The sequence below is a fragment of the Microplitis mediator genome, chromosome 4, assembly GCF_029852145.1.
Source record: "Microplitis mediator isolate UGA2020A chromosome 4, iyMicMedi2.1, whole genome shotgun sequence".
Classification (NCBI taxonomy): Eukaryota; Metazoa; Arthropoda; class Insecta; order Hymenoptera; family Braconidae; genus Microplitis; species Microplitis mediator.
Genome location: NC_079972.1, coordinates 608,229 through 620,366, shown reverse-complemented (window position 1 = coordinate 620,366; position 12,138 = coordinate 608,229). Strand labels below are relative to the sequence as shown.

At 32.8% G+C, this 12,138-nt stretch overlaps 1 protein-coding gene across 1 annotated transcript in view; it reads left to right on the top strand.

Moving 5' to 3' along the window:
• LOC130666780 (uncharacterized) overlaps positions 1 to 12,138 on the top strand; it is a 29,484-nt gene continuing 17,346 nt past the window's right edge. The window contains exon 1 of the mRNA XM_057468043.1: positions 1 to 632. Coding sequence (XP_057324026.1) covers positions 425 to 632 — 208 coding nt within the window. The 5' untranslated portion in view covers positions 1 to 424. The remainder of the gene's footprint in view (positions 633 to 12,138) is intronic.

Below are 12,138 nucleotides of genomic sequence, written 5' to 3'. Positions count from 1 at the left end.
CTGAATTTTCCTTCGGTTCGCTCAGTAGTGCCGGGCGTCTCGACGCGGCATCACGCTTACGAGGGTAGTTTGAAAAATTTTTCCACGACCGTTTCTCGCTCCTTCCCATTCTTTCTCTGTCTAACTCTCAGTACATCTCTGTTTCACATACCCTTTTCTCTCCGGCCGTAGCAACCCCTTGCTGCGCGTTGATGGGAACCGCCCACGTAAACCTACGAACTACCTTTACGACGCTCACTGAAATTCCTAGTCTGAATTATATTTGCCAAGAAATGCGTCAATTTTAGTACTCGCGTGTAATCTAATAAAAACAAAATTTTATAAGTAATCGTTCTAATGGATTAATAATTAAGTAGTATCATGCGACTGATATTTGGTGGATTAACGGAGTTATGGTGATTTTAAAACAATGATAAGGTTATAAATGAGGCTGAAAATGACCTCAAATAACAGTGATATTTATGAAAGTGCTATAGCCAGTGTCCAATGTAATTTAATACTTCCCACAAGAATTCATCATTTCCGAAAATATTTAAACAATAAAAAAAATCAGATGTATCGCCCTCATAAAATTATTACAATGATATTATTACTATTATATATTGGATTTTCTACTGCTTCATTTTCAAAAAGTAAGTGGCTTATAATTTTCATCCGTTAATACATTTTCGCTGTGTTTCGTTACTTTAATAAAACACTGCTCATAACAATAATTTTCGTCTTTCGATAAAATCATTCCTTTGTTTTTTATCTACAAATTTTATTATAATTTATCGTAATTCGAGAAACACTATGCTTGTTATGGCAATATGATGGGTCTACCCATAATTTTCAGGGTAATAAATAATATATGAGAGGGGGGAGGGGGCGTGATGGTTAAGGAAATACTTAATTTTTGGGGACTCAAATTCGCTAACTCTTTTTTTGCAATGATATTCAAACAAAACAGAAAAAATTTTCAATGCCGGTGAAGAAAAATTTACATTTTTTATCGGCAAAATAAGGTAGTTCCAAAAAAAGGTGAAAAAAAATTTTTGTAATTTAAATAAATTTGATTAAATCAAATTGTCTTAAAAGTCATTCAGATGAAAAAAAATTGCATTTCACATAATTATTGGATGCAAAGGAAGAAAAAAAAATGTTTATAATTCTTATAAAACAAAAATCATGAACACTTTCGATTTTTGAAAAAGTTTGACTATTTTAAATTGTTAATCACTATATATTATTAACTTTAAAGCAAAAGATTTAATGGGTAGCTTAAAGTAAAGGAATAAAAAATAATTAAATATTAATTGAACTTAAAAATTGTAAAAATTTTCAAGTTGATTATTATAATATATCTGAAGTTAATTGACACTGGAAGTTCTTTTCTTGTAAATTTACTTTTTTTTTTTTAAGTTGATTTCCAACTATTTTTTTTATAAAAACCAAATTTTTCGAAAACAGAAAAAAAAATTAAAAAGAATGCTCAATTATATTTATAATAGGGGAGGGTGGGGCAGAGCGGCCCCCCTAAGCCAATTATTATTTTTTGTGGCTTTCAACCATAGGATCACTTTACTTTTGTCCTATTTCGAACAAATTTATGGACATTTTGCCAAAATTTTGAAAAATTTTTTTTTTTTTGTGGGGCAGAGCGGCCCCTCTTCAAAAAGTGATAAAAATTTTTTTTTTCGTTTTTTTTTTTTTTAAATTGTTTTCATCATTAAGAATGTATTTCTTTCTCTTGACAACTATTTTTGGTTTTATATTACTCGAAAAAAATTTTTTAAAGCGTAAAAAATCGTTCACTCTCGATTACCTTAATTACTAATTGTTATTTAATAAAAAAAAAATCAATTCTATAATTTTACTTTATTTCAAAAATTTATCAACTAAAAAAAAAAATTTGATTTTTATAAATTTTTAGTGACTAAATTTGCCTCTTACATAGAGAAACGGCCGAAAAATATGAAAAAATAATTTTTTCGGAAGTTTTGGCTGGTCTATTTTGCCCCAGGTGTTATGCGTAGGGCTAGAAATGTGGAATTATAATAATTTTTTTTTAATTTGACGATAAAAATATGAAAAAATCACTTTTTCAAACTTTTGGGCTTGTCCATTTTGCCCCAAATGTCATGCGTAGGGGTAAAAATGCGCAAACATATCGAGTTTCTACATAATTAGGCGAAAAAAAAAAAATTTTTTTTTTGGTCAAAATTTCAGGGGGGCCGCTCTGCCCCACCCTCCCCTAGTGATTTTGAAATTGATTTTATAAAATTTCAGGGACAACCCATTTTGCCCCTCCCCATTCCGCCCTTAATACATATCTGAGATATGGAATTTAAAAGAAATAGTAAACTATCGTGAGTCATATTTTTTTAGAAGATCGAGTTGAAAAACTAATAAAGGCAAACTTTCATTCTTTTTGAAAATTTATTACATTATAGCAAGTGTTGCGCAAAGAATCTTTGAACTCGCTTTTTGTTTAAAGTATTGCACCGTTATTTTATTTTTTTCGATTTTATAAACTAAAAAGAGATGAATATCTTTATGCTCATTACAAAGTTGATGAAAAATATTTTCATAATATCAGGTATTAGTTTAAAGTTCGGCTAATGTGTTGGAAGAGCTCGCTAAAATGAACCGTAAGTTAATTGGAAAATTTAAATGGCTAGAGTATTTATCTAAGAATTATGAAAATATCTTTCTATGAAGAGTAGAATCGTCAAAGATAATTTTTGTCATTCGGAAATTATTTTAGCGGACAAATAAAAAGTTAATTAATCGATCCTACAAACCAACCATGTATATTCCCGCCCTATGTTCAAGTTTACCGTCCCTGTATTCTAATCAGTCTTTTTGGATTCAATAGTATTCTGTTCTAAACTATATAAAATAAAATTTTGGATGAAAAATAAGTTGAAAATTATGTATTATCGAGGAAAAAAATTCTAAAGAATGCATTTCCAAAAACAATCAGAGTTTTACAGTATTTTTTGCCCAAAACAATTTATGGGAAAAATATACTATAGTGATATTAGCATGAGGACAGTAAGAATTACAGAAATTATAATAAAAGATACCTATATAACATATAAATTTTTTAATCCATCCAATAGAAATTACAATGTGCAGTGTAATTATCACAAGGCAACAGATTAAACTTTATTTCAGAAATTTTTTCCAGCTGCATCGTAATTGATTATGCTAAATTATGATAATTAATCAAATTCTCGGAAAAAATAAAATAAAAGCAATATATTGAAAAATAGCTAAAAAATTGGTTAGTCGGATTCAATCGCTCAAGATACATAAAATCACTTAATAACAACAAATTATAAGCACGTTAGTTTTGCTAAATAAATTATCGTTTATTTATTCAAGTAAATCACCATTAACAAAAATAAAAATAGTCCATCTACACAGAGAGAAGAGAATGGTAATAATTACCATTCTACATGGTAATCAGTCCTATTTTTTTAAAGCATAGGAATCGATACGATGTAGCATAGGAATGATTACCATTCTTCTGGTAATATTTACTATACTACATAGTAATCATGCTACTGGTAAATATTACTTTGTAGCATAGTAATCAAAGCCATGCTAAAATGGTACTGAGTCCCATGCTGAATAGCGTGAAAGCAGATTAAATATTAAGCGCTGCTATATAGTATATAGGGGAGGGTGGGGCAGAGCGGCCCCCCTGAAATTTTGACCAAAAAAAAAATTTTTTTTTTTTCGACTAATTACTATAAATCCGATGTGTTTGCGCATTTTTACCCCTACGCATGACATTTGGGGCAAAATGGACAAGCCCAAAATTTTGAAAAAGTGATTTTTTCATATTTTTATCGTCAAATTAAAAAAAAATTATCATAATTCCACATTTCTAGCCCTACGCATAACACCTGGGGCAAAATGGACCAGCCGAAACTTCCGAAAAAATTATTTTTTCATATTTTTCGGCCGTTTCTCTATGTAAGAGGCAAATTTAGTCACTAAAAATTTATAAAAATTAAATTTTTTTTTTTAGTTGATAAATTTTTGAAATAAAGTAAAATTATAGAATTGATTTTTTTTTTATTAAATAGCAATTAGTAATTAAGGTGATCGAGAGTGAACGATTTTTTACGCTTTAAGAAATTATTTTCGAGTAATATAAAACCAAAAATAGTTGTCAAGAGTAAGAAATACATTCTTAATGATGAAAACAATTTAAAAAAAAAAAAAAACGAAAAAGAAAATTTTTTTATCACTTTTTGGAGGGGGGCCGCTCTGCCCCACAAAAAAAAAATTTTTTTTATTCAGAATTTTGGCAAAATGTCCATAAATTTGTTCGAAATAGGACAAAAGTAAAGTGATCTTATGGTTGAAAGCCACAAAAAATAATAATTGGCTTAGGGGGGCCGCTCTGCCCCACCCTCCCCTACGTATCGGTCCGATTTTTAAAATCGAGTTCTGAAGAGATCTCAATGTTTTAAGGTCCTACGAAGCTTTCCTGACTGTTTTCAAGATGATGTCCGAGTGTATGTATGTAAATATTCTATAACTTTCGAAGGGGTAAACCGACTCAGAACTTTGAGGTGACATTCGAAGTGGGGTATTTATTTTTAGGTGCTGTGAAAAATTAAGCTTGATCAGTACCGTAAATTTCAAGTTATTCAAAAAATAAAATTTTTTGAGATAACTTGTAGTATACCGAATAAATTAATTTGAAAATCTAATCAGCTCTAAAGAATTTCAAAAAGTCAAAAGAATTTCAAAAAGTGATTTTGTCTAATGAACTCAAAAATCACAAAACTGATTGATTCTCATGATATTTTAGCGCTTAAGGCTGAAAAGCTCCATCAAATACCGCCTCAAACATCGAAATCTCGTTAATAAGTTCGAAAAATATTAGCGATGAAAAATTAGAAAAAATAAAAATTTACTTCATTTTTTCAGTTAACGTATGTTGCAATTTTTAATATGTTCCAAAACTCATACTGGTCCTCTGGTTCGTAGTGTTCGATGATCGCTACGTAAATTATTGCAATCGTTTCGTTAGTTTAAATACTATCATCATCGAAAATTTTAAAAAATCACTGATTCTCACATTTTTTCCCAATGTTTTATATCTCGTTACTGATGCCATAAGGGCGTATAAAAAATTGTACGCTCTTATGGCACCCCAGAACCATAAGTAGATACAAAAATTTTTTTTAGAAATTGACGTAATTATATTCTATAAGTATAATAGAGACAAAAAAATCGGTCTATCGGTTAACCCTGCGGGCCAGCCCCAAACCTTCCCGCTGTTTTCGAGTTCGTTGAGCTCAAAAACATTATTGTGAATACATTTTCGAGCTCTTCGAGCTCGCAAATACTTTTGTATGCCATTGTTTTGTAAAAAATCATTTTTTAGCATTTCTTTCTACCACGATATCTCGCGAACGAATTAACCGATTTTGATGGTTGAGGCGGCAATCGGCGTGTTTTATCAAGTTCTAAAGCTGATCAAATTTTGAAATTGATTTATCTAGTCGTTTTTGAGAAATTTCAAAAAACCAAAAAAAAAATTTTTTTTGAATTCTTTCGTCAACGGTTTCTCTTGAACGAATGAACCGATTTTGATGGTTGAGGTGGCATTCGACGCGGCTTCTAAAATTTTAGAGCTGATTAGATTTTGGAATCAATCCATCAAGCAAATTAAAAGTAATCCAAATAGAACATTTTTGAAATATCTCCAAACGCACTCTACCGATTAAGCTCAAATTTTTACAGCTTCAAGATATTAACAAGCCGCGTCGAATAAGATCTCAAAAATCAAAATCGGTTCATCCGTTCAAGAGTTATGAATATTTACATACATACGTACGTACGTACACACATACATACACTCGGACATCATCGTGAAATTAGTCAGGATAACTTCCTAGAACCTCAAAACGTTAAAATCTGATGGAAATTCGGTTTTTGCGAATCGGACCGAAACCAATAACTTCCCGAATTTTTGAAAATTTTCAATTTTCTTTGCGGGAAGTTAAAAAAATTTTTTCCAGAAATCGAATGTTTTTTATACGCCTTTATGGTTCCTGAAATCGGTACCGAGAACCATAAGGGCGTATAAAAAAGTTTATTTTTCGGGAATCAATGTAATTATGTTCTAAAAGTATAAAACTAAAAAAAATTTTTTTTTCAAAATTTCACTCTTTTTCAAACTTAGAAAACATTCTTTTTTCCAAATTAAAATTTTTTTTCAGCTAACGAAAAAATTGTTTTTAAGTTCGAACGTTTGTTATCATTTTATACTTGATGGTCACAATCACGTTAGTTCCGGAAACTAAATTTGTTTCGTCCCTATCATACTTATAGAATAATTACGTCAATTTCCGGAAAAAAAAAAAAAACATTTTTATATGTCCTTATGACTTTTCAGCGGTATATTTTGCAGGTATACGCCCTTATGGCATCTGTAACGCCATATATTTACTCGCTGATTTAATTCAAAGCTCACGTAACCTTCTATCTTAATAATTTCTATTAATTTGGTCTAAAACTTGACAATACCTTAAATCTACAAATGAAGTTCATTTTTAATGATTATTTTTATTCATATCAAAGATAACTATCTATATACTACTAATCTTGCCCACTCCGAACTCAAATCGTTGGGTGTGTTCTGCTGTCAAAAAGCCAACACGTATACATAAAAAACGTTCTCTTATTCATTTAACGTAAAGTAAATCCGTTGAAATTCAAGGTTTCTATAATAACTATAAGTTTCCATAATAACTAGAAATTCTGATAGAGAATAGAAACGAGAGGAAGAATTTCATAAAAATTTTTTTACGGCAGAAAACTGGAGAACTTGCTGTGAAAATACGATTAAAACACCGTATATCGATGGTAAAAGAGTTATAGATTGATAGTAAAATGATCATGAATCCACAGCGTAATATGACAATGTTTTCAGACATAGAAATTAGAGTAGTCTAGTCTCCATGGTTTTCAGAATGAAATCACAGTGAGTTTACAATGAATTTATGGTGAGACAATGTGAATTGTCATCTTCTCCCTCAGCCTTGCGGTTCCCATTTTTCCCCGTCTCGTTGCCGTCTAAACCACCTAAAGCTAGTCATAGTGCCATGGTCACATGACTAGTTATCACCTCAACGCATGACCGTGAGGGGAAGTGGGGAGCGAGCCCAAAAACTCAGCCCTAAGACCTTACGGTGATTGAACTTCACTTCGATCCTGGATCAATTAGCGATAAGACGTATAATTTAGTTTTACTGTCATATAATAGCAATTTATTTGCGACTTTGTTAATACGAATAACTACTTTGTAAATCGGGAAATTAACTTGCGTTATAGTTGTATTACTGGCAATTTTCTTGCGATATACTTTACTGTCCAAGTTTACTGATTATTATAAACAAAGTTAGTTCAATTAAATATTACTGTACGTTACCGGCGATATATTCGCGATATAAAATTATACTGTGCCACCTATCTGTCTACATTACATCCAGCGCTTGCACTTTCTTGTAAGTAAATTTTATTATTATAATTGGCAATAAACAATCATTGCACTTGTTAATCATTCACTGTATCTATTACCTGTTCATCCTATTTATTTCCTATTTTTCTGGTAAGCTTATCGAATAGTCTGATAAAATAAATATTAATTAAGTTACAAATAGTAATTTGACCATCAACAAGAATATTCTATAATTTTATAAGCCGTGAGGTAAGTTGATAAGTTTTCTCATACGTTGCCGAGTTTGAATAAGTGCGGGTCTTTGCTTTGCAAGAACCCCAGCCCACTGCTCTGTCCAAGTAAAATAAAATTTGTTAGAGGCCAGCCTAAGCCAGGGTTCAACCCGCGAATTCTGGTGGCTGCTGGTAAAAATCGCGAAGACGAAAAGCGATTTGTCTCAACTGGCGCTCGAACAGGGACTTTGCAGTAGTTCAAACCGGCAACGAAAAATTTTATTAATTTTTCTCACGGCTTTACCCAAAATTTTTACCAAATTTCTAGTCACAATTTTAAATTAAATTTCTTACCAGTATTAAAAAATATCATTTCCCTACACTCATAATTTCATTTCATTTTACCATTCATCACCAGCATCTAATTTCACAAAATAATTAATATCCAAATTTCTTTTATTTATTATAAATCATATCAAATAATATTTGTAATTTTGTGTGCTGGTTCGTTCTTAAAGAAATTCCGTTGTTCTGTGACCTTGAGCGTATACTAGCTACACGCGTCATAATATGAGACGTTAGTGTTTATTTACCTTACAGTTTACTTGATAATAACAACGCAAAATAAACACTTAAAATTTTAAAATAAAAATTTATTCGTATATTTTCTAAGTCCAGTAAATAACTTAATTTGTAACACAAAAGATTATTATACTCGTTTCCGATTTAAAATAAAATATCTTTTGCTCGACAAAATAAATTAAGTACTTAAGCAAACTACAAATAAAATCTTTGCAGTAATAAATGAAAATTTGTTAGTCATCAGGGATTCATTAATTAAAATTTAATAATTTATTAACTCGAAGATTTATTAATAGTAATCGGATAATTTTAAATAAATTATTTTTCTGCAAAGATTTAGTCGAAGATTAAAATTGTAATTAGAATAAAATTTCTGTAATTATCAGTAATCTTAATAGCTTAATTAGTCATCACATCATGTTGCCGAGGACACCGATTCCAAGAACACTTCCAGCAGTTACTAGTAATAATTATAATAATATTGGTCACAATCTACTTCATTTTCCGACTAATCCAGCATCAAGTTCAATAATTCCTACGACTAGTGCCATTGATGATTTGCTAGACCTCACGGGAGGTATACACAACAGTACAGTGAATAATAATAACGACATTCCTGTAAATAATATGATTGGCCATCCAACTGCACAGATAAATAATGCGAGCTCAATAGCAGTCTTATCAAATGCTATAGCTCAGTTACAAACTGAATCTGCAGCCTTGCAAGCCGCACGCCAAGAGTCGTCACTGACGGGTACAATCTCACGACCTTCCAATACGTTACCGATATCATCGAATTCGGGAACGGCAATACAAGCTAGAAATAATTTAACGTTTCCAAATAGCTGTATTTCTAGCACATTGATGCCCAGAGAATTGTTTTCAACGGCCACTGTCTCACAGGCAGCAAATCTCCTCACGGCTGGCCATCTTGCCCCGCAATCATACGTGCAATCGTCTCAAGCAAGCAGCGTGTCATCAGCTGTACATCAAGCACCTGCGCAGGAACCGTACGCGCATCAAACGGTCCCACTACCAATTCATACGTTACCGTCGTATGTGCACACGCAGCCACTACCATCTAATATGATACCAGCACATATGCAGCCTGCAACGTTCCATCACCCACACAACGTGACAACTGGATATACGAGCGCAATGGGCTTTAATTTTACTTATCTGTACGAAATCAGTCGATTTGTAAAATCGTGGAATATTTCTTTTCCTTCTCGGAATCGTACGTCGTCATTTGATGCACGAAAATACATCAAAACTATAGAACAACGTATGCGCAGCTATGACATTCCTTTCGAGAATTTCCCTACGGTTGTAACCAATACACTCAACGGTAACGTCCTTGAGTGGTATTATCAAAATGAAGAATTATTTATTAATTGGGAAACTTTTAAATACTATTTTAAAATCTGGCAAACGCAACAGACCGATGAGGATTTATTGCAAGAGATCTACGCAACTAAGCAGGGTAATGACGAAACTGGAGTATCTTTCGTGAACCGGATGCAAGGAGCTTTTATGCAATTGGAGGAGCCGTTACCGCAAGCGAAGCAAATTCGCATAATAATCGCGCGGTTCAATTCGTGTTTTTTGCAAAAATTTGCAGGGGAAAATATCTCGAATTATGCGGAATTATTTACACGTGTTAGTGCTTGGCAGGCGACGGCTAACGCACTCAATTCCAACAACAATGTCTCAAATAAACAAAGAGCACGTAGTCCCGTCGATCACTGTATCCAAGACTCTCCAGATTTTGATTCAATCAACATTATAACTACCGCACATCCACATGCATCACAGAAAAAAAAACTCAGTTCTAATAAAAATAATTGTAATTGTCATCGAAATTCAAGGCAGTCTGACAATAGAGCAAATGATTCAAATTTAGAGCTTCCAGCTTTACTAAATAATTTTGAATCATTTCTGGAAAGATTAGAACAAATAACGTCAAGCAATTCTTCAGCAAATACAACTCCGGCACAACAAACTTCTGTAAAGAATACACCTGTCTGCGGTCGTTGTGGCCGAATTGGTCACGTTTCTGACCTTTGCTGTGCGCCTACAACTGATAAACTACGAATTAAAGCAGGATTAAAAGTGCGACAAAAATCTATAAAGAATTCTGACAATCAGCCCAAAATAAAATACACAGATAAGACCGACGGCGACGTTCAAAATACTCGAGTTGACGATTTAATCCACTTCGCACCTTCGATAAATAACATTCAAAGTAATTCGGAAACATTGAATCCTCGTCAAGTCACAAAAATAAATAAATTAAATAATAGTAAAACACCTAAAGTAAAAACGACACATCAAAAAGCACATACCGCTAAAGATAAAATTAAAACTACACAGGGCGTAGCTCCAAAATTTTACAGTCAATCATCAACTCATTCAGCAGCTGTTTGTGACAACACAGTTGAACCTTGCGGAAAATTTTCTTCAGCGAGTCTGAAAGCTCCGTCAAGAGTCAGTCAGATGGTCACCAACGTATTTATTGGTCGACACAAGATTGACGCATTACTGGACAGTGGAAGTGGACGCAGCTACATCTCTGAAGCTGCATACGAACACATCAAAGAAAACCAACTGCAAGAACTCATATCAGGCCCCAAAGATGCTCGTGAGGTCATTATGGCTAATTCTAAATCAACACAAACACGAGGTGGTGCGCCTTTCCGGATAAACTTAGACGGCCACGATATTATCACTTGGTTGACTGTTGTACCAGGACTGTCTACTCCTGTCATTCTTGGACTAGATTTTTGGCAGTTAGCTGACATTCAAGTGAACTCGAAAGAAAATACGTGGAAAATAAATTCAAGTGAAATAACTCACACATTCTCCTCAAGGACATATCAGTTTAATTCAGCAACGTTAAACTCACTGTCGTCAACGGAAGAGGCTAATCATAATCGAAATCTCTTACTCAAACAACAAGAAAATATTACTTATTATAACCTGAGTGAACTAATACATTAAGTAGTTGATAAAAAAATTTTATCATGCGTTACCGAAATGGATATACTCCAACAATATTTTCCATCAAATTCATACTCATCTCATTCATTCATTTCGTTTATTATTGCCAATTGTAATAATTTTTAAATACAGCGTCGAGTCTGGGAGCAGTTGGCAGACTGAATAATCGAAATTTTTAAATAGTATTACTCCTTTACAGTCCTCAGACTTTCAAAAAAATATTTGTATTTAATTATTAATTGTAAATATTACGAAATTATTTTTACAGTATCTTGTAATATTAGTTCGTAAGCGGTAACTATACACTTCTAGGCTGATCCAGATCGAAGTCCCAGGATAGAAGTGAACCTGAAAAGGGTGACTAAACTCTAATATTTTTAGTATCCCTTACGACTGGCAATACCTGTAAATATTTTCATAAAATCAATTTTTATATTACGGCAATACTTGCCAAGCATTTACGGTGATCTACTTGCCATTATTAAGGCGATTTACGCGCATTGTAAATATTGTAAATAAACTAAATCATTCTTTTCAGTCGGACAACCTAGACGAGAGGTCAAAAAGGTAACCTTGGCTTGGTGGGGGGGATTGAGACAATGTGAATTGTCATCTTCTCCCTCAGCCTTGCGGTTCCCATTTTTCCCCGTCTCGTTGCCGTCTAAACCACCTAAAGCTAGTCATAGTGCCATGGTCACATGACTAGTTATCACCTCAACGCATGACCGTGAGGGGAAGTGGGGAGCGAGCCCAAAAACTCAGCCCTAAGACCTTACGGTGATTGAACTTCACTTCGATCCTGGATCAATTAGCGATAAGACGTATAATTTAGTTTTACTGTCATATAATAGCAATTTATTTGCGACTTTGTTA